General features: G+C 45.6%; 1 protein-coding gene across 2 annotated transcripts in view; it reads left to right on the top strand.

The window, feature by feature from the left end:
* The window catches only part of FRMD4A (FERM domain containing 4A), a 402,633-nt gene that overhangs the window by 271,840 nt on the left and 108,175 nt on the right, over positions 1 to 22,618 (top strand). For both annotated transcript variants that reach the window (XM_012731291.1, XM_012731292.1), the window contains exons 3-5: positions 40 to 134; positions 11,469 to 11,561; positions 22,032 to 22,116. In XM_012731291.1, the coding sequence (XP_012586745.1) occupies positions 40 to 134; positions 11,469 to 11,561; positions 22,032 to 22,116 (273 nt within the window). The remainder of the gene's footprint in view (positions 1 to 39; positions 135 to 11,468; positions 11,562 to 22,031; positions 22,117 to 22,618) is intronic.

Below are 22,618 nucleotides of genomic sequence, written 5' to 3'. Positions count from 1 at the left end.
GAAAGCACTTACCCTGTTTCCATTTTTTTCTCCCTCCAGCCCAAGCTTTTGGCTAAGGAGCTTCTTGATCTCGTGGCCTCTCACTTCAATCTGAAGGAGAAAGAATACTTTGGAATCGCCTTCACAGATGAGACGTAAGTGCTGCCCCAAGCCCTCAGAACCTGCAGGGGAAGTGCAGACCCTGAACTTCACAGTCCTGGTTGTCCACAGGGAGATCACCCGCAGGCCACGAGGGCTCTGTGCTGTGGGTCAGTCCAAGTTCATCTTCAGATTTCAAAGGGCTTGTGATCAGGCCTGGAACAACCAAAGCATATAATTAGGGTGATGCTAATATTATGAAATTATTAGGTAAACTAGTTCTTATAATCAAGCAGATTCGTGTTGAGAATGAAAATGTTTAGTTATTTTTTTTAAGTAGATGTGTGCATGTTTGTTTTTTCTTAGAGTTAAATGAAAACGTCTGGAAATCAAACTTTTCTCTCCGGTGTTAGAATAGCAATAACAGGAAATGAAGTTGATGGTGAATTCGAAATGAAAAGTATTCATGCACTTTTTCTGTCTGAGCCTAACTTGAAGGAAGGTAGAAACAGAAAAATTCAGGTCACTTATCTGAGAAAAGTGTTCTTCTGGCTGAGATCTGCCCATGTGTCTACTGTTTGTAACACCAGGCATAGCACCTTTACTAGAATTTCAACCTCCTTACGATACTTTTCCCAAAAGAGTAGTGAAAACATGCACAGACTCCTAGAGAACACACAGCTCTTCAGAACTAATATTCCACAATTCTTTTTCCTCTGTGTACACATACACAGGAACATGCTTACACACACTGTCCCTTATTCTCTCTCCTCCAAATCCTTGGAATTACGGAGGTGATTTCCTACACTGACATATCAGCTGTGGCTGGGCAGAGCAGTACAGCGAAGGCTGTGCCCCACCGATGAGCTGGCAGCAAGCTCAGAACAAGGACAGGAGAGGCACCCTCACTGTCATGCGTCTGCATGGGAGTACTCTTCACCTCAGCGAAGTCCGGAGGGGCAGGATCACAGGGTTTTGTCACCCCATTGGGCCAGTGTGAGTAAAAGGACATATAACTTGCAACTGTCTTGGGCAAACTAGAGCACAGTTCCATTGCAAGGTAGTGACAGTCTGGGTGGTTGTGTGTAGGGTGCAGGCAGCAGGAGAAGTCACATACAAGCAGGAGGAACAAGGAAAGAGGAGTGGGGGCCCCCTCCCATCCTGCCCCACTCCGCCCTCCAAGGGTCACTGAGACCCTTGGAGAAAGACAGAACCTAGGATTCGGGACTGTGGCCTGTAGGGTGTGGCAGAAAGGAGCCAGCATAGTAGTAAAAAGTGCTTTAAAACAAACATCATGAACAACTGCTTTTACAGATGCAGATGTTTTCTGCCCTTTCTCCTGAGAATCATTGCACACCCCCTAAATTTGCTGCTCAGACATTTTCCACTAATTAGAAGGAAACCAGAAGTTTCAATTAATCATATCCCCATTGTTCACATTTCCCAAGTATGTTTACTCTGTGCAAGATCCTCTGAACTCTCGATGAGTCCCAATTAGACTTTCCTTTTGAATAAACATGAATCAACAAATGAGCATGTTGTCCTGGGCCAAAGAGGAAGAAATACGCCTGCTGATTGTTTCAAATCACTACCCAAGTGCACTGGCCAGAGCACTCGATTGAAAGGTAGTCTCTCTTCTCCCAGGAGAGATGAGGGCAGAGAAACCACATGTCACTGAGAGAGAGAAGCGTGTACACAGCATGTCACAAGGCCATCCATGCGTCTCTGCAATCCCAGTCTCGGCCCTCCTGACCCAGGGCCAGCCAGGAGTGAGTGTGTGCATGCCCAGGTTGAAGGCCGTCACACCTCTTTGAGTGGTGAAATTGGCAGCATGATAGGCTCCATGGTGACGTGATAAAGAGACATGAGCTATTGCAGGCATGGCCCAGAGTCAGGGTGACTGGGGTGGCAGGCAGCCAGCTACAAAGCCCTGGAAAAGAGACACAGCTGCAGAAGGTTCCTGAAAAAGAACTAACTGGCAGGTGACCCTGACTCATGGGGGAAACAAATAGTCAGAGGTCCAGAAGAAATCAGAAACCAGGACCTCCAAGGTACCACAACCAATGGACAGAAACCAAAGGAGAGACGGGTCAGCTGTGACTCAGAGCAGTCAGCCATGGCCTGGCAGCACCTGCCCCAACAGGTGTTCCCTGGTGGCCTCTGTAGTCAGCTGGACACTTCTCCCTTCCCTGGCAAAAAGGGAAGGATGAATGCTGGCATCCAAAATATAGTGCTGGGGGCTGAGACTCAGGATAGGCTGGTGACCACATGTCCCCCAGCCCTCCCTCTGTGCACTGCTGGACACTAATACAAAACCTCTGCCTAACCTTGGTTTCAGATTTTGTATGTGTATTGTGACGTTCAGTGTGTGTGTTAAGGGGCCGGGAGATGAACTGATGCAGGTGCTGTGTTTCATCATAAAACGCACAAGTTTCATCCTTTTTTATATAGCCCATGGAGCTCCATATGTATTTGCCTATTTCCTGATGCAAATCAAACAAGACCAACACTTAGAAAGTGCTATGAGCTACAAAATACTGTTCTAGCAAAAGATATTACTGGCAGCATTACTCCAAACAGAAGAATGTATGTCTCCTAGGCCATATATTGTCAATGAGTCTTTCAGTTTAAATGCTTTTAGAGACTCTGGATGAGCCTGGAGAAAAGACACATGAAGCAGATTGTAAGAAGGAAATGGGAAGTTTGCTCAGCTTCTTTTGCACCATAACTTGGATTATTCTTTAAAGAAGCATCTAAGTTCTTGATGCAAGACTTCACGTCCAGTAGTGTACAGTGGGATCTATTCAGCAATTTGCAGCATTGATAATAGCTCCACCTCTTTTTTTTAATTTAATTTTTTAACTTTTTACTTGGAAATAATTGGATTTATGAAAGAGTTGCAAAAATAGTATAAAGAGTTCTCATATACTTCACACAGTTTCCCTAATTGTTAATAATCTTACAAATCATTTTGTACTTATCAAAACTAAAGAAAACACTATGCTATACCATTAAGTAAATCATAGACTTTATTCAGATTTTACCAGTTTTCCCACAAATTTATCTGTCCCAGGATTTAATTACATTTAGCCCCTTTAATTTTTTTAAATGGTTTTTTTTTTTTTTTTTTTTTTTACATAGAAGAACTGGGGGTGGGCCCTCCTGATGGTGCACAGCACTATGAAGCTACCGCAGCCACTGCAGCACAAGTTTGATCCCCAGCCAGGACAGTGACCCACATGGCACGGCAGACCTCTCTTGACCTGCCCACTGCTCCCCTCAACAGTATATTTCAGTTGATCTGCCTGTTCGGTTTCCCACTCTGTGGTGAATCCTCTCACCCCCTGCACCTCTGGCCTGTACCTCAGTTCTCATATGCATTAATAAATAAATTTTTAAAAAAAGAACTGGGGGGTAGGCCAGAGGCGCTGGGAGTAACAGAGTGGGGTGCAGAACAGGTAGATCTACTGAAACACACTGCTGAGGGGAACAGCGGGCTAGACAGGAGAGGTCTGCTGTGCCATGTGGGTCAGCTCTATGGCTGGGGATTAAATTCAGATCACAGCAGTGATAGCCCTGAGAGTTAACTCCTAGGCCTCCAGGAAGGCCCTGCCCCTTTTAATTTTTAATACCTTTGCTCAAATAAAGATGGTACAACCACCTTTAAGTCATCTGAGGTGTGATACATGCAAACAAGGACATTTTGGCTGTCTTGAAAACATGGTGAACAAAGTAGGACCCTGGTATAAATTCAAGTAATTATTTGTTTGGCTAGTACCACGGTTCTCAACTTTGGCTGTACATTGGAGTCAGTAGAACTCTATAAAATGGCAAACCCCAGAATTCTGACTTCATTGGCCTTTGTGTGTCCTGAGACTTGAGACTTTTCAAAGCTCTGCAGGTTGATTCTAATCTGCAGCCAAATTTGAAAACCCCTATTTTCAGTGAGAGGGGCATGTCAGAGGAAGTATCCTCTACTCCCTCTCTCCAGATACATGGAGAAAAGATGGGTCCACTCAAACTTTGAACATTTAGAATGAGTCATGTCAGGATGCTATGCTTTGTAGGCAGATTCCAGACAGTTAACCATTAGCAAACATTTGTAGCCATCATTTAAAGAAAGTTTATTTATACACACACACACACAAAGTCATATATATATGACTTTTGAAATGCTTTCTTTGTTATATTAACACCATGATCCTGGTTTTCAAAGCCAGAGTTCTGGTTGAACACAGGTTTCCCCACCTTTCAAAAGTATAACATTTCCATTTAATATGCTTTCATAGGTTATTCTTTGAGATCTGGTAACATTTAAGATTTTTTAATATAAATTAATGGTAATAGTGTTTCTTGACCCTAAAAATAACCTACCAAGTAATAATAAATAGGAATCTTCTACTCTCAGATTGTGGGGGAAACCTGTAATTTAAAGCACTGAAGTCCAAGTTTTAGTTATCTGCTTTATTCTCAACCATAATTTTTGATCCCTTTATTTGGGGTTTTAACAGCTTTATTGAGATTTAATTAATATACCAGAACTGAACATACTTATGTATATAACTTGATGAGTCTGAAGACCCAGCAAATACCCTTAAACAAATGCCCTTAAAACCCAAGCTTTTGATTTAAATTTTTCTCAATTGTTGACAAAAGACTTAGCATCCCAAAATGTAAACTTATAGACTACAACAGAAATAGTCAAACATACCCCAAGCTGAAGTAATGATTATCATGCTTAAATTTTAATTGAAGCTCATGCCATAAGTTTCAAGAACATTTATCAAATATTGTTGATGAGTATTTAATAATAAAAAATAAATCTTTAAGAAGCATTTAGAGGGCCTCCCTGGTGGCACAGGAGTTAAAGACTTAGCTCTATCAATCAACCACCAGCCATTGCAGCATGAGTTCAGTCTCCAGCCGGGGAGTGACCCACTGGCTCAGCAGTCCTCTCCTGTCTCTATTGCTGCTCCCCACAGCAGTGTATTTCAGTAGATCCACCTGTTCTGCTCCTTTTTCTGGTGAATCCTCTCAACCCCCAAACCTCTGGCCTATATCTGGTTCTTGTACGCATAAATAAAAAATAAAAATTTTATTTTTAATAAAACAAATAAATAACTTTAAAAGGTAGTATTTAGAAAGTTGAGGTGGAAAGATAAGGAACTTGATTATCCTTTAAAATGTGCTATTAATGCACATTTTAAAAGCCAGGTAAAGTTAGAGTGTATTTTCTCATAGTAATTTAAAAAATGAGTAGTTCTTAGCCTCTTTTTTAAATTTATTAAGAAGGTTTAGCTCCTCACCTCTGCAAAAATTTACGCACAAAATAATTGTTGTTTAAATTTTAGAGGATTCAGGCAACCTGAAGCTAGGATCCTTCTTTAAGAATCAGTTAAGGATTTCTTTTAATCACGTGATATTCATTGAATGACACTTCTATTTTCTGGCTGTTTAAGGTTCAGAAGGGCCTAATGCCCTGGTGCTAATGCCAGGGAAGGGGGCACGAAACCCCCACTCTTCAGTGCTTGATGCTCTTGAGTAAAGAGAACTGGGACTGCTATTGGCTAAAGAACTGGAGTCTAGTTAACTCCCAATCTCAAGCTTATTTACAATTTAAAAACAACAAAGTATAAAAGTAATTTTCCAATTGCTCAAGAAACAGCAACAACAATCAATTCTGGGAAAATCATTTATTTAGAAATAGGTTTGGAATTTCCATTCATTAGATGCCCTGAATCACCAGACTAAGGAGAAAATCGATGCCCCCAGCCTCTGCGGCTTGGATAAGTAGCTTAGCAGCAGCTCGGCGCACTGCTCCCACCAAGCTTGTCAGGTGTGTCGCCACTCAGCATTACCTTTTATGTACTGAGCAGGAACGCTTTCTGTGTGTAGCTAAGACAAATAGAAATCAGTGGGAAAACCTGAGCAAGGGGTAGAGGTCTTGATTTCCTCCTGAGTTTCCATCCCACTTGACATGGGAAGTGTAGCGTCTCCAACCTGGGACTACGTGAACAGAGGGCATTCTCATAGAATATAAAGATTTGTTACTTAGGGTAGGAGCCTTGTCTGTGCTAGATGACAGGACTGACCAGAGTATTGATCTTGGGAGCATATTTGAAGCTGAAATATTCATTCTGTTAAGTGCTTATGTAGACTCCGTTGTTAAGCAGCAGATATATGGAAATAAGTGAACCTTGACCTTTGGTTGGGCTTGTATTGGTAATTTAGGAGGTAAGTAACAAGAGATCGTATGGCAGGTGTTATCAAGGAAGTTCTAGAACAGCCTTAGGAGAGCATGGTGGAGCCTTCCCTGGTGGCACAGTGGGTTAAAGCACAGCACTAAGAAACTAAAGCCACTTCAGTTTAATCCCTGCCCTGGAGGTGACCCATATGGCGCAGCACACCTCTCCTGACCTGCCTGCTGCTCCCCTCAGCAGTATACTTTGTTGATCTGCCTGTTCTGCTCCCCCACTCTGTCTCTGGTGAATCCTTTCACCGCCCATGCACCTCTGGCTTGTACCCCAGTTCTGTATGCATAAATAAATAAATCTTTTTTTTTTTTAAATGAGCATGGTGGAACAATAAAATGCAAGAAATTCAATTGGACCAAACAGTCCAGTTATCCCCAATACATTTTTTCTGTCTCTCTCATACACACACACACACACACACACACACACATTTAAAGGCCGCTATTTCATTGTTTCTAGCTAAGTCAGTATCCATGAGCATATGCACTTCTAATTTAAACCTTCCACTTAATGAACTCCCTACCCACCCCTTTTGTTCAGCAACATCTAGAAGAATTTTATACTTTTGCTTTGGCTTTTATTCAATATGAATAAGCTACCACCAACAACTGTAAAAGGCACAGGGTATCATTCTCCCCTGAGGGTGAAGAGATGATCAGTTCAGACAGACGTACCACATACTGCCTTCTTCCAGTAACTCTCTATAAACAAGGCTCTCTGTAAGGCCATCTCTATTAAAGGTGCCAACGCGTGAACCAAAAATCTATTTGTATTATATGTAGAAGCTAAAAGCAATCTGTTAAATAAATGCATCCAATTTCTGTTGCCCGGAAGCAATTGCATATTTATTACTGACCCAACAGTTTGACCTACTGCCACCATGAACCAAATGAGTGTTATCTTGCCCAGCTTTAAAGATAGTTATCAGTCAAGCAAGAACAAAAGTACCCTGAGTGTCTACTAGGGCAATTTTTTTCATGTTCGTTCAGTTATTGGCAAACGTACTGATGTGAATTCTCAAGTGAAAAATCAATGAGTATAATGAAAGCCAAACTATCAGGCATATCTTAGTTAAACCATATAGAGAAAATGCTTCTTTTATCTCTTTGCTCCCCATTCCACCCTAACTTGGGGGGAGAAGTTTGAGGAAAGTGTCCTTGAGACAGAAGTGTTTACATAGGTATAACAAGCCTTGACCCTTTAGAGTGTAGGCAACATGATTTTGAACCCAATACAAGGGGAAGGAAATGTTTCACCTGGTCCAGCTGCCGTTGACAGCTGTAGCCTCAGAGTCAGGGTTTCTAATTTATTTTTCACCCATGTCTTAGCTTTTGTCCAAATAGTGGGTTCATACGTGGCATCAGGGATGAATCACTGGTCCGTCAGACGCTATCTGTTAGCAACCATCGGTGGAGAGATTTTTACAGGCACATTAGGTAGAGAGAGAGATTTCCTTCCATCTGAGGACCCAGGAACTCCAGGGGCAGGGAGTCCACCCACCCAGGGTATCAGACTATGTATATCCGGTCCGCCTCACAGAGCTGGGCTTGAGTTCAAGTAGAAGAAGTAGAGAAAGGAAATCTATCACAGAGGTTAATTGTTGAACTCATTTTCTCTGCTGTGTGACCTTTTTCTTACCTTCTAGTCACCTCATTGCTTGATAAACCCTAAACCACTCTATGACTGGAAGCAAAGGAATTTCCAGCTAAATAAATTCACTACTAGAATTCATTATTTAAAAAAGTTTAATGTGGGGATTAAAATGACCAAGAGCAGGCGGCCACCTCTCTGTTAGCATGAAGAACAAAGGGCATGGAGCAGCCCGCAACACTTTCAGGTGATGCCAACTTCTGTCCCTCCCAGCAGAGGTCTCCACCTATATGTTCATCACCACGCAAATTATGGTCTGCAGAGGCCCAGGTCAAATTCCTAGCTGTCTGTGTGGTCAGTTATGTTGTGCCAGTGGGTGGGGTGAGAATGTCTCAAGCTTGGCCCTTGACAGAATCTTGAGGGTACACATGGGATGTCTAATTCCTGGCCCCTCTTTCTTTGTTCCTTGAGTGCAGGACCAGAGAAACATGCCCACGCTCTTGCACTATCCGTCTGTTTTTCTTGGGAGGATCATGTGAATGGTATTCCTCCCAGAACATTTTTTTTTAAAGATTTATTTATTTATGCATACAGAATTGGGTACAGGATAGAGGTGCAGGAGCAGTGAGAGGATTCACCAGAGACAGAGTGGGGAGCAGAACAGGCAGATGGACGAAGAACACTGCTGAGGGGAGCAGTGGGCGAGACAGGCGAGGTCTGCTGTGCCCTGTGGGTCACCTCCCTGGCCAGGATCATGCTGCAGTGGCTGTGACTATAATCGTAGTGCTCTGCTTTAACCTGTTGCGCCACCAGGGAGGGCCCCCCCTCCCAGAACTTTAAACATGAGTTATTTTAAGGCACAGATCACAATTTAAACCTCCATGGCCATTATTGGTAGTCTGAGTTTTCTTAGATTCTTTGTACAGTGCCAGACTAATAGCCAACGTCGTTTATTCTGCCCACCCAGAGTCCACACTCTGACAGCCCCTGTATTACATCTCTCATACCAAGCCAATATTTCCCATGCTTTTAAAAAAATTATGAATGTGTGCATGTATATATATTTATCCACGTTTTGTTCATTTTAAAACAGTGTGTACTGCCCTCCTCGGGTGTGGACCCCGTAGAATTTCCTCCCCCAGTTCTCCGGTGCACCATCACCACTGTCCCTGTGCTCCTTCCCTCCCTCCTTCCTGGCCCTCCCCCACCCCTTGCACTGCGTCTCTGGTTTATAATTGTTTTTTCCTGTTGCTATTTTCCCCCTATGCCTGATTTGGTTCCCCTATATTCCTCCTATAGGTGATACTCGTGATGCTTTCAACCCAGGCCAGGTACCAAACAACCAGAGACAAGCCCTGTGCCTGTGACGCCGCTGGATTAGGCTAACTGCCACCCTAAAGTGTTCCCCCCGCCCCCTTCACCTTCCCTGTTCCTAGAACCCAGGAAAGGCTGCGGTCAGTCTCTGCTTTCTCCTCCTGCTGACTGCCTCGGGCCCAGTGCTGGGCTTCCCCTGTGGCCTTGTCTCTCACAGGGGCCTGTCCTTTCTAAAGGGGGTGTGAATAGCATTCATCTTTTCTTCCAGTGGCATTGACCTCTCCAAGTTGTCATGCCGTCATGGTTATAAATTAATCTGTCACAGATCAATTGCTTTTTGTTGATTGTCACCCAGTCCATGAGCAGATACTTTTGAGCAGCTCATAACTGCCAGGCACAGTGCTAAACCCTAGTGAATCCTTTATAATATTGAAGACTTTGGTGGAGGGAATTTAAAAAGAAAACAAAAGACATCATCCTTATTATAAAAAGTAAAAGAAAAAAGAAAACGTACAACTTAGTTGGAGAGGTACATTATGGTTTTTTAAAATAATGATCTGTGTGAGAATGTGCCAAGTGCCTTTAGGTAACTCAAGCTGGAAGCTCTGGAGAAATTCAAACGCAGCACCAGAGTTAAGCAACTCAGGCAGGCTTCACTGAAAGTAAGGTCTGAACTCAGTCTCGAACAACAGCGACATCCAGATAAAGAGGGTGGTGACTACCAGTTAGAGAAACAGCCCCAGCAAGGTCCTAGCCAACGCTCTCCACAGGCCTGAGGACCCTGGTGGCTGACCCCCACCCCTCTCCAGCCTCCTCCCTTCCCACTCACCTGATCCAAGATTCTTCCCACATTAGGCTGCTGCTGCTTAGAAAATAGTCCCCGTCGTCATCCCTGAATGAGCTCCCACCACTCTTCATATCTCACTCAGAAACCCAGCCGGTGCTCCTGGGTGCCCAGGCTAGGTCAGGTTCTTGCAGGGTCTCATCACTCGTGATCCTAGTCCTATTAATAACATCACGGGTGGTGGAAATGGTTGCTGAACATCTGTCTCCTTACAGTAGATAAGTATTAGGGGGACGAGGGGTCATGTCTGTTCTGCTCACAGCTGCATCTGAGACCCTTTTACAGAGAGGGTGACTTCTTAACATTTAGGGAAGGAAAGAAGAGCAGGAGGGGAGGGAGGGATGCAGAAGTGGCTCCATTTGTATCTCATCAATTATCTCTGTGGGTCACTGTTTAAAACAGTTTTGATGAGGTAAAATGGACTTTCAATAAACTTCAAGTACTAAAGCATACAGCCTTGTAAGTTTTGACATGTCTACACCCCTGGAACCATCACCGCCATTAAAACAATGAACACATCCATCACTTCCTTAAGTTTCCTTATACCCTCTATAATCCGCCCCCCCCATTTACCTCCTTCTCAAGCAGCCACCAGCCAGTTTTCTGTCACTATCGTTTGTACTTTCTAGAATTTTATTTAAATGTAATCATATAGCCTGCTGTCCTTCATACCTGGCTTCTTTCACGCAGCATAATTATTCTGAGATCTGTCCATGTTGCGGCGTATGTCCACTGTTCATTGTCTTTACAGCTGCTAGTATCCCATTACGTGACTATCAATAGATTGAAATTTGTTTATTTATTCATCCTCCTGTTGATAAACGTTTGGGTTTTTCAAGCTTTGGAACTAATGCATCTGTAAATATCTATGAGGAAAAGTGTTTGCATGGGCCTAGGCTTTTATATCTCTTGCGTAAATACCTGGGAGGAGAAAGCTGGGTCATGTTGCAGGTATAAATTTAATCTTTCAAGAAATTGGGTATGATTTACTTTTCACCCCATCTGCTTCTATCAAATGTTGTGATTGCAGACATGTTCCTAAGTGTATTTTGAGTCCTTCAGGGGAAAAGGCAGCATGGGTGTGGTGGGAAGGGACTCAGGACAAAAAAGAGAATAGAGTGTTTGTTCAGTTTAGTGTGCTCTCGGAAATGGGAATTGTCATTCTCCTCACTTCGCCTAGTAAGTATCTCCTGCTGAGGCACTATTCCTCAGATAATTCCTTTGGGTTCTTCAAATATTAGAAATTTAATGGTGAGGAAAAACCCACATTCATCTATGATTCATTCTGAGACTCACACACACACACACACACTCACACACACACATATTTGCTACAAGAATCTCTGCAAAATCCAAATCCGTAACCAACTTGTCCCTCTTTTCCTCAGGGGACACTTGAACTGGCTCCAGCTAGATCGAAGAGTTTTGGAACATGACTTCCCCAAGAAGTCGGGACCAGTGGTTTTATACTTTTGTGTCAGGTAAGTTATACCTGGTGGCCATCCTTTTGCTTCTTTTTCCCCTTCTCAGAAAAATCTGGGAGGGCAGAGTGGTGAAAGGAAAGGGGGGTCAAGTCTATCTGGATTCATTGCCAGTGACAGAGCATGGCGTTGAGCTGTGTCCCCAGCAGATGTAAGAGTGACTGAGTCGGGCACGTCCCTGCGTGCATGGACAGAGCTGTGTTGTGCAGTGGGATGTTGGTCTGGAGTCACACCCAGGGCCTCCTTCTTTTTATAGGAAATGGGTGCGTATTTTACATTAAACTGAGTCTCTCATAGTAACACAACCCCTTGGGTTAACTTCCGGTGGCCATTTGAAGCTGTGGAACAAATGTTTTTGTATCCTCTTTTTTGGTTACAAGTGACCTCCTGAGATTTGCCTATTTCACCCCAGATAAGAATAGTTGAAACCCACAGATCAGTGCTTTTCCCATAAGGGTGGATATATTATAGCTTGATAAAATAGCAGCAGCAATGGGCATTTTCTGTTTACTGATCTATTATAAGAAGCTCGCTGTTGTGACTGCCAAGAACTGTCTTTGCTTCTGAGCTAACATTTGCAACAATCTTAAGAGGTCAGCCAGACTCACCCTTATGGTTTGCAGTAGGTTATATGAAATCAAAGGGCTCATCTCATGAGTTTAGAAGCAAAGTAAATGATGGCAAGGTACAAACCAGAGCCCCCAGATCCAGCAGCTCCCAGGCACCCCATTTGTGGTGCCACCAGGCTGTTTCTTTCCAGAACCTTCCTTGTAGCACATTACAGAGCCATTTGGATTTGAAACTTCCAGTCTTCCTAGACATTACCACTTCCCTAAGCATAAACCCTTTTCAAATACATTAACAGGAATTCAAGAGTAAGGAAACAGATTTAAAATTCACCTGTTCCTAAAGACCACAACCCAGAATACAGTTTCAGATGCAACCAACCTGATGTCACAGATGTCATCTGATGTCACAGAAAGTGGTTGATGAGCCTAAAATCCGAATTGAAGGGCCCATGTAACAGGCTGAAGTCTGTATCTTTCCCTCAGCTGCAGAGTAGATGTAAACACATTTGAGGCCTTTTTGATTTAACAGCTGCAGACATATCAAGCTAATCTTCACATTTCCATCACTTATGGACATGAGTTTAATGTCATACTCCATGAAATGGTGTTTCTATTTTCTCAGATAAGTGGAAAAGTAAACCTGTAAATTAAAGAGTAAGAATTCCTCAGGTAGGACAGTGGCATCAGGGGGGATACGTTCACCTGGAGCCGTTCATGAGCCCAGAATTGAGGTCTGCCCTCCTTCCCAGCGCTTTTCACCAGCATTCACCAAAAGGGGCTGTATCTTGGGTATTTCCTCCAAGCATCTGTTGTAAGCTGATTTATTTGTGGGTTTAGGGAAACAAGCCTTGGTGGAAATCTTGGGGTGTCCTGAGATGGCCCCATCAAAGTGTTTGTCTTGAGGACATGCAAGTAGTTCCTAATCCCGCCAAGCCGACTTCTCTTCCAAGCTGGGCGCATAAAGAGAGCTACAGAGCTATCTCTGGGGGTGAGGATTGACCATCAGCAACTCTCTGCCTCCCCACCTGTTTTCCTAGTTGGCCACAGCAGGCATCTCACAGAACACACCTTGGGAAACCCCTAGGTCCACCCTTGCGGGGGACACTGGACAGGGTGCTGCCACGAGCGAGTTCCTGTCACAAAAGGTGGTCTTTCTGAGGAGAATCAGGTTCCTATTTCCACTTAGCTCCTGGTCCCCTGAGTACCTCATACCCAGCAGGCCCAAAGCCAAATTCACCCCCACCTCCTCAGCTCTTCTGTGGTCACATCAAATCTGTAACATCATTCACCACTCAGGCTTTATATTTGGAAAGCTTTCCCTCCTTCCTCTTCCTCAAATTAGTGTGTACATTAATTCTCTACTGCTCTTTGCCCCAAATCTCACTGTTCCTCTCCCTTTTATTACCCCAACTTAGGTTCTCATTTTCTGTCACTTAAACTATTGCACCAACCACGGAGGCTCCTGACTACCAAGACCCCCCACAATTCTGAGTCCCCACTTTTCCTCTAACTGAGCAGCCCATCACAGAACACCAATAGTTTGTTGTCTCCAAAAGAGGAGGCAGACTCTTCCACATAGGTGAATTGTGCATTTTCACCTTGATTTTTAACCTAGGAAGAAACTCCAGTCTACAGCTCCAGGCCTTTCCTAGAAACATTCTGTTCCTTCCAAAGGGAAGGAAGATAAGTTGTCTTCATAAAAATCTAGAACTTGGAATATGTTAGGGTCCATCAAAGAACCCAGGCCCAACCAGGTACTTGCCTGCATGCACACCAAGACCTTTATAAACTAGAGTGTGGCCTGCCTGAACAACCTCGCCCAGCCTGCCATTCATTGCACCTGAAAACCTTAATGCAGTCTGAGCCTGCAGCCTTTCTCCTTTCATCTACATGCTGTGTAAACTTAGCCTTCAAGCATAAAGAGAATCGAAACCACATGATAAAAGAGACCATGGAAAAGATGGGCAACCTTAAGCCAAGATTTAGGAATTCATAAAGTAGAAATATTAACCCCCACTAAGGATCTAAGTTTGGGCTGCCATCCCTGCATGGCTTGTTCTTTGACACTCAGATATCCTTTCACAAAATGCATATTCAAAACATCTGTGAGAGTGAGGGCAGAATTATCAATTCCATTCAATCGATTGGCAAATACATATATATGTATATTAATATGAATTTGAGCTCATAGAATTCTGCTTCACCACTAAACCAGAGAGAGCTCTTTAATAAACACTTATTTCCACCCTGATATCATGCTGCAGGACATTCTCAGAATGGCAGCACAGAGGACAAAGAACTTGCCTTCATTGATCTGTAATTTTGCCGAACAGAGACCAGCCTCTCCAACTCATCAGTCAAATCACCAGGAATATCACCCTGGCTTCAGGATTTAAACAATTGTCTAAAAAGGGAAAAGGTTGGAGAGAAGGAACTATCCATTTTTAAGCAGCTATCCATTAGTAAAGATGATGGTTAATCTTTCCTGCAATCCTTGAAGTACATATTGCTCCTAATTAAATAAATAAGGATATGGGGACTAGAGCATCCAAGTAGAATCTCTGCCTCAGCACAGCTACTCAGTTGCTCTGTCTGTTCTATTAGATCTGACTCCAGACTCAGGCCCTTCCCCTGCACCACGCTGCCTCCCTCTCACAAATGAGAAGCCACACTGCTGCTGTCTTATCAGAGATGCCTTGGCTCCCTGTGCAGGCAGGGCCGGAGGCATGGAGACCGGGTTCCCGGTCAGCCAACCTTGTGCCACACTCGGCCACATCTGCAGAAACACTTCCGCTTGCAAAGACAGTGTTAAAGACAGGTGCTGCCCAACCGTGGGTCAGTGCTCCAGAGGGACCTCAAGTGCTAGTGTTCCCTAACTCAGCATCCCCTGGCAGAGCGCCCCCTGCAGGGGGTAGCTGCAACCACAAAGTGGAGCTGTGGTAAACTACACTTCCCGTGAGGAAGAAGCATCGTAGGGCAAAGCAAAAGCCTGCAAAGCTGAACTCCATGCTCTAATCCTGGAGAGCATGTTGCCCTCCCCTGACCAAGCAAACAGCAGTGTTCTTCCCTGACTTCCACAGAATGAGCGTGCACACACACATACACACAGAGCATACGCAACTCATAAATACACTCCACACAACAAGCAAACAAAAATGCACATAACACATACACCACATACATATGAAATGCATAGAACATGCATAATTCACAACACACACACAAATGTGCAGACACATCACACAGAGATACACATAAATTGCATGTGACACATACACAACTCACAAACAGAACACACACAACATGCACACCACATACTGCACACGTCCCCCGTAGAGTTGGGTCGGTCCAGTCACGAGCTCATACAAATCATGGGTATTTCTAGCCACTTGTGTCAGCTCAGCCCGCTTGGGTTGTGCTTGGCCCACCTTGGCTTTTCCCCTCGCTACAGACTCCAAAGCAGAGGCTCATCACCACTTTTGCCCTGAAGTGACATTGCTGGTGACTTTGTAAAGAAAATGAAAGCTATCGTCAGCGGCCTGTGTCCACCTCCTGTTTCCTTGCCCTCAGACTTGATCACATCTGCCTCATCCTCATGCCTGTCACCAGCCATGTGCACACACCCCCTCAGAGGAAGACTGACCCTTAGTCTGGCATCCAAGGCTGCTGGATCCATGTTGCTCCAACTCCAGCCCCTGCAGCACCTCTCGGAGAGCTTGTCCCCTCAACACTGCTTCTCCACAGATCCGCCCTTCCACGACCACCTTTAGCCACCATAGCCAGAAGCCCGCCTTCTCTGCACTAGCATCCTGCTACAGCCGCTCCCCTTTGCTGCCCTCTGTCCCCAGCAGGGGCTCACAAGTGTGCACTCTCTCCTCCCAGCTCCCCTCAGCTTAGCTGGACATCACCCTGGGTCGCTGTCCCCAAGTTTACTGCCTTTCCTGGGACTCCTTCTCCTTTGGGACTGACACCACCTGTCCAGCTCCCATGCCAGAAACAGGTCAACCCTGACCTCACCTGCTCTCTCTCCCCTGTTCCCTTCTCTTCCTGAATCAGTCTCATTTCTGCATCCCAAACAACTCTTACACCCACCCCTCACTCTCCACAAACACCCCCCGGATGAAACTGAGCTCTCCGCTGACCCTGGCCTGCCCTGGAGATCTGCTCGTTCATCTCCTCACCTGCTGCCAGCCCTCTTCCATCCTGTCCTGTATGTTGCCCCTGAACATCTTCCTCGAATTCTCACTTGACCCCCCCTCCTGTTGATTGGCAGCTTCCCATCGCCATGCCGAGGAGGTCCTTGCCATGCCCTGTCTGATTTGGACACACGGGACTCTGAATCTCTGTCCAACCCCTCCTTCCCCCTTCCTGCCCCTCACGTACATACACGCTGCCAGTGGCCAGGGGAACCAAGATCATGTTCAACTGCAGGACACAAGACCCACCAAGTTAAAGAACAGTTGTCTTCTGGAGGTGTTCAGCAGGCAAACTCAAGTCATGTTAGGAAGAAGTGGAAGGAAACATGCCCTGGGCCAGGGAAGTCTCTGTCTTTTTATACGTACAAGTTTCGCTCCGAAGGATTCTTCTGCGCCTGGGCTCTTGAGTCAAGTGTCCCCGCAGCCCTGCACATCCACATGGTTTGTAGGAAAATAAATAGAGATTAGAGTCAGCTTCTCACACTTTGAGCTTCACAAATAAACTGAAGTGAGCAATAGAAGCAAAGGAGAGGCAATGCCAGGCTGCTTGCGTCCGGAGAGGGCTTTCCACAGGCTGTCGTGACCTGCTGGCAGGGTCTTCCCCGGCTGACCGGGACGGCGATTCCTCCTTCCTGTCACGGAGCAAGGTGACTGCCTTCCAGAAGTTGCTGGCTCTCAACTGGGTGTCCCAATTTAGATTTCTGTACCATTGAAATTCTAATCAGTTATTTGGCCACAGACGCTCACAGCAGTATCAATTATCCTTCTCATTAGGATCACTTCTTTTTACTACCAGAAGTCAGTATTGCAAGTGTGACATTTGTGTTGATTACAAAATGAAATCGCTGGTCCATTTAATTAACACTTGCTGTAAATATTCAGTAATTCACTAGTGTCAGGGGTAGATGTGAGAGGGAGGAGCAGGAGCAGGGGCCAGAGGAGGACCCTTGCCAGTGGCACTGACTGGACAGTCCACACTGAGGCTGCCTGAGGATTCCACCATTAAAGAAGAGATGAGACCCCTCCCCCAAGGCATCAGGACCTCTTGAGTATTTAACAGAGTCGCACACATAACATAGCGCACATCTGTTCCTACTTCAGAGCGTCTGATGAAATATTCTCAGGCGGGGGTCATCGGGGCAGCTGGGCACGGCCTCCAGGAATCTCTGAGCAAGATGTGCCTGCAGCCAAGAGCCCTGGCTCCGTGGACTCAGAATGAATCCCTCAGGTTCAAGGTTCAATCCTGCGAACTGTGATGAAGAGCTTGTTTTAAGATAGAGGGTTTCATATATATGTAGTTCAGGTGTGGTGAGGCCACCAGATCAGGAGATGAAAAGATGACTGAAAAGCCAGTTCCCAGGAGGAGGGACCTGCCACCTGGCACAGGGCCACAGCACTGGTAGGTCAGCAGCGCTGGGGTGGGAGAGACCTTTGCTCTGTGTTTCTGCCAGAAGGGGGAGGTAAGACTGGGTAAGCAGACCTAGGGCTGACCCAGGGTAATTTCACTGAACTTTGAGGCAGAGAGACTCACCTGATGTGTCTGACTCCTGGTCTGGGGATGGTCAGCGCAGATAGGTGGTGTCTGAAGGGGAGGCGCCCACAGAGGTGGGGATGTGGGCACTGGATAGGTGACCGCACAGAAATCTGTGCTCACGGGCGCTTCTAGAGTAGCACTAGATGCCGGCTAGCTGGGAGGTCAGCCTCTCCAGCCAGCAAGGCCGGGACGTGACTGCATCAGAAGCCCAGTAGTCGAGCAGGCTTGGAATTATCCGTGCAGACCCTCTAAATCTGAAAGAAATCATTTCATTGACTTTACCAGAGGCGTGGGATATTCTTTGTGGAGTCTTAGAAAAAGACCCTGAGGCACCACCAGCAGCCCTGGTGGTGCAGGAAATGCAACACTGCCACCTACTGCCGAAAAGGTGGAACTACTGCACGGCCCTCCTGAAAATCAAACAGAATTGGACTGTTGTTTCCTTTCTTTATTCCATTTTGAACCCAAATCCTCAACATCCCCCATTTTCCCAGAAGTCTCACTCTCCCGTGCTCCCGTGCAGCACGCCTCCTCGTGTGCAGATTGAGACGCCTGAGGTCTGCTTTTCTCTAGGCATTTTTGACTCACCAGTTCCCCAGCGCAGATGGAAAGTTCATGATCAGTTGAAATATCCAAGGTTACAGAACAATAAATGACAGGCCTGAAACTCACAGGGCTTTCCAGGCTGTGTGTCGGTGATAAAGGTTAACAGGAAACTGCTTTCTAGTTTCTGTCGAGGAGGGGGTTTTTTTTTCCCTCCATTTCAGAATACACTTGTTATTTTTCTACCTCATGGACAGCCAGACAGCACAGAACTCGGTGGAAATGAATAATGTTGCCAGAGACATAGGATCTCTGCTCCCCTCTCAGTTTTCTATGACTAGCGAGCTGAAAAGGGGAGTGTTCTTAATAAGCTACGGAGGAGACAGCTGGGAGGATGGGCAGGACCGCAGGTCGGTGTCTCCCCTTTGTTCCCCAAATTAAAACAACTGCAGTAAAGACATAGGATGGTGCTTTGAGATTTAAGTTATTTCAGACCCAAAGGACTTAGACTCAGGACTATTATCCTGTAACCAGTTGCCCTCACTGCTGCCAAGAAGCCTCTGCTGTTATTCTGGCTTAAGGTTCAAGGCAACAGGCAGCTTTGTCATAACAATTTCCTGTGTTGAAGTGAGAGGCAGGACGACGAGCCCCCTGGCCTGGAATTTCCTGACATGGGGAAATCATCCCTCAGTTCTTACCTCTCTGGCATTTTCGTTTTTTAAGATTTCTTTTTAATTTATGTATGCATGCAGAACTGGGGTACAGGCCAGATGTGCAGGGGCGGTGAGGGGCTTCACCAGAGACAGAGTGGGGAGCAGAACAGGCAGATCAACAAAGTACACTGCTGAGGGGAGCAGCGGGCGGGTCAGGAGAGGTCTGCCGGGCCATGTGGGTCACCTCCGGGGCCGGGGATCGAACTCACATCGAAGTGGCTGAGGCCAGCTTGCAGTGCTGCGTCCTAACACAATGCGCCACCAGGGAGGGCCCATCTGACATTGTCTTAATTGCCAGGCTCCCTGTCCAGCAGGGACCCCCACCAGATGAGCATGACCCTCCGTGCTAAGCTCATGTTAGTGGCCAGCCTGGGGGGCAGGAGTGAAGATCATATGGGCTAGTCCTCAAGGACTTGCAGCCTTATAATACAAGGTGCCAGAAAGTAGAAAATCATAGTGCAGGGCTGGGGGATACACAGCTGAGGGATACGCAGAGAGCCCGGGAGGCACTCCCCTGAGGGGCCATTCAGTGAGGTCAGTGAACAGCCTCTGTGTGGGGGTCCCAACTGAGGGCCAAAGGGAGCAGGGGAGTGGGGTGGAGGAGGACCATGAGGGGAACAGTGTGAACAGACCCAGAAACGAGTCACCGCTAATAGGCCTCACTGCAGGTCCCCCCCCCCCCCCCCTGCCCCCCCCTCCCCCTTCTCCCACAATTCTGAGGGCGCCTCCCTCGCCCTTCCCCCCCCCCCCCCGTGCTGGCTTTCTTCCAGAGTAGAGCAGGACCCTGACTTTGTCACCCTTTCCCTCCCGCCCTCTGTCCCTTCTCTTCCCTTCCCTGTACGTGTCCTCTCTCCCTCTCTTCCCTGGCTTTTTCCTCCCCCTCCCCATCCTCTCCACTCCTCACCCCTTCCCTTCCCATTCCCCTCCCTCCCTGCCTTCCTTCCACTGACTTTGCTCTTGTAAAGTGACTGCATTGTGACTACCATTGCCCAAGCCTTTTACTAAAACTGTAACTTAACTAAAGGATATCAACTTTAACATATTTTGTTTTGAGATATAGCTCTAGCACCGCATTTCAATTCCATTATTAGCGACTTGCAGGCGGTGTGTATTTACAGCACCCCTGAGATGACTCCATGAAGACTATGCTGTGAAGGCCTTTGTAACCTAAAATAGGTGTGGCCTCAAAAGCAGGAGGCAGGTGCTTTGTCAGGTTGTGAAAGGGGTGGGTGGTAGAGATCCACCAGCCTATGCTGTCCCAGGCTTCACAGGAGGACCTTTCTGGACTTTGCAAAAGTCTTGTAGACTTTCAAGTGATCATAATTGTACTCTGTTACTTGAAAATAGCTGCTAATATCTCAAACCACTCCACATTCACTCACCAATCTAAATGAGCCTGTATTGTGGTAGCAGCTTCTGCACAACTGGAAAATAAGAGGAGATAGTATTTATTCAGTCTGCAGATTCAAGTTTGCCAGCTGGAGGGGGACGGGTTTGACCTAAACTGCAGACACGTTTCCTTGGCTTTACGCATTATTGGTTTGTTGGTTTTGATAGTATTGCTGAATTGGTTATTTGTTTTCATCTGAATTAGTATTTGAAGCTACTGCATTTCTTAGGTGGAGATCCAGAGTCCTGCTGCCTTCTGTTAGTCTGGAAAATAGAAACCCAGGAAGACTAGGTGGTTTGCTAAATCACCTGGAGGGAGCGAGGACCAGATTACTAGTCTCCACTTTCCACCATGTCGAGATGCTGTTCTAGAACCGTTGCACTGTGACCTCTCACTTTGCCCTCTGCACAGCTGCCCCCAGGGCTTGCCAGATTCTACCTGGAGTTCAGCAACCTTCCAGGGTTGCCCTCAGAATGTTCTCCCGCTCTGAGGCTCTGCTCTGCAATCTTCTCCTCTCCTCTCTCATTACAGTCTTAATCCCTTAGTGCAGTGGGTTTTTAGACAAGTACAAGTACTTTATCTAATTAAAGAATTTAATAAATTCCAAAGTCAATGCTTAAAGGCATTTTCAATGTAAACTAAAATAATTTCAGCATGATTCGTCTGGAAAAAATCTATAAACTCCATATGGATAAAAATCCAATTCTCATTTGGCTTAATCTGCATTAGAACTAATACTGCTCAGTGTCAAGAACCCTTACACTGGTTTCTGGTTTTGCAGAAATCAAATCATTCCTCACTACCTTCAGGAAGATATACAGTAATCTCTGCAAAAGAAATAGTCCCCCTCATTCAGTTCAGCAGGAGGAATTACCTTTAAAGATCCAGCTCACCAAACCGAAACAACCCCTGGAAAATCTGAGTTCAGAACTGAGGCTGAGGGGTAGGAAGAAGGAGGGCCCCAGGGAACCTCAGTGAAGAGTGATGGTGTTCTGTGTCGTGTGGGACATACATTTCAAGAGGTATAAACCTGTACCCCTAAAACACATCGTGCTGTAAACCATCACCTCAATAATGATCGATAACAAGGAGAGAAAAGAAAAGGGAAAACCAGGACAGTTTTTGATTTTGCAAAATATGAAGACAGATAAATTTTTTAAAAACCCACCTTAACAATGAAGAAGACAGAAAAGTAATATGAAAACAATGGCATTAGACAGCATCATCACAGGTGAGGGAATAAGATACATGGTCACGCTTGGGAATCGAGGGCAGGCTGCTTCTTTGGCTTATGGGAAGGACAGACAGGCACGGCCATGCTAACCTGCTGCCAGTGGACTTGAAAAACAAGCATTCCTGCCCCAAACTGGATCATATAGCAGAACAGCTGGTGATGCTTTGTCCTGTTTTTCTTGGTGGTTGGGAGTTCTTGTCCTCGTGTCTTGTCCTGTAGCACAGAGAAGAGTTGTCTTCCCGCTTGATCCCTTGACGTCTCTTCAGTTGGTTTGCCTTCTTTCTCTTTCAGGTTCTATATCGAGAGCATTTCATACCTAAAGGACAATGCCACCATCGAGCTCTTCTTTCTGAACGCTAAGTCCTGTATCTACAAGGTAAGGACTTCTGCTGTTCACTTCGCCGCCGGCATCTGAACATAGCGTTCGATGCTAGAAATCCAAGTTGTTGCCCTAAGGTTGTTATGTTGATAGGATAATTAATGTGTAAGTTAATTATTAAATCAAGTAAGATTTTCTCGAAACTGAAGCTGCCATTAGCATGAGTCCTTCTGGGCCCATCACTGTGTTTTGGCTCTTTTGAGTTTTTTCCTATATCTGATTTTAAGGGCCTCCTTACAGTAGCCATGGAAACAAAGGAGCAACCTGGGGAGTATTTCCCTCCCAACTTACAGAACTTCTATGACCATCTCCACATAGTGACCATTTTTAGATGGTCAAGCAGTGTCACTCAAAGGGATGCTGTTGGCACTTGAGTGGGGATTTTTTTTTAATTTTTAAAGATTTATTTATTTATGCATGCAAGAACTAGGGTGCAGGCCAGAGATGCAGGGGATGAGAGGATTCACCAGAGACAGAGTGGGGAGCAGAACAGGCAGAT

This window comes from Condylura cristata, unplaced genomic scaffold, assembly GCF_000260355.1.
Source record: "Condylura cristata isolate star-nosed mole 26May11 unplaced genomic scaffold, ConCri1.0 scaffold00030, whole genome shotgun sequence".
Lineage (NCBI taxonomy): Eukaryota > Metazoa > Chordata > Mammalia > Eulipotyphla > Talpidae > Condylura > Condylura cristata.
This window is presented reverse-complemented; position numbering and strand designations above follow the sequence as displayed.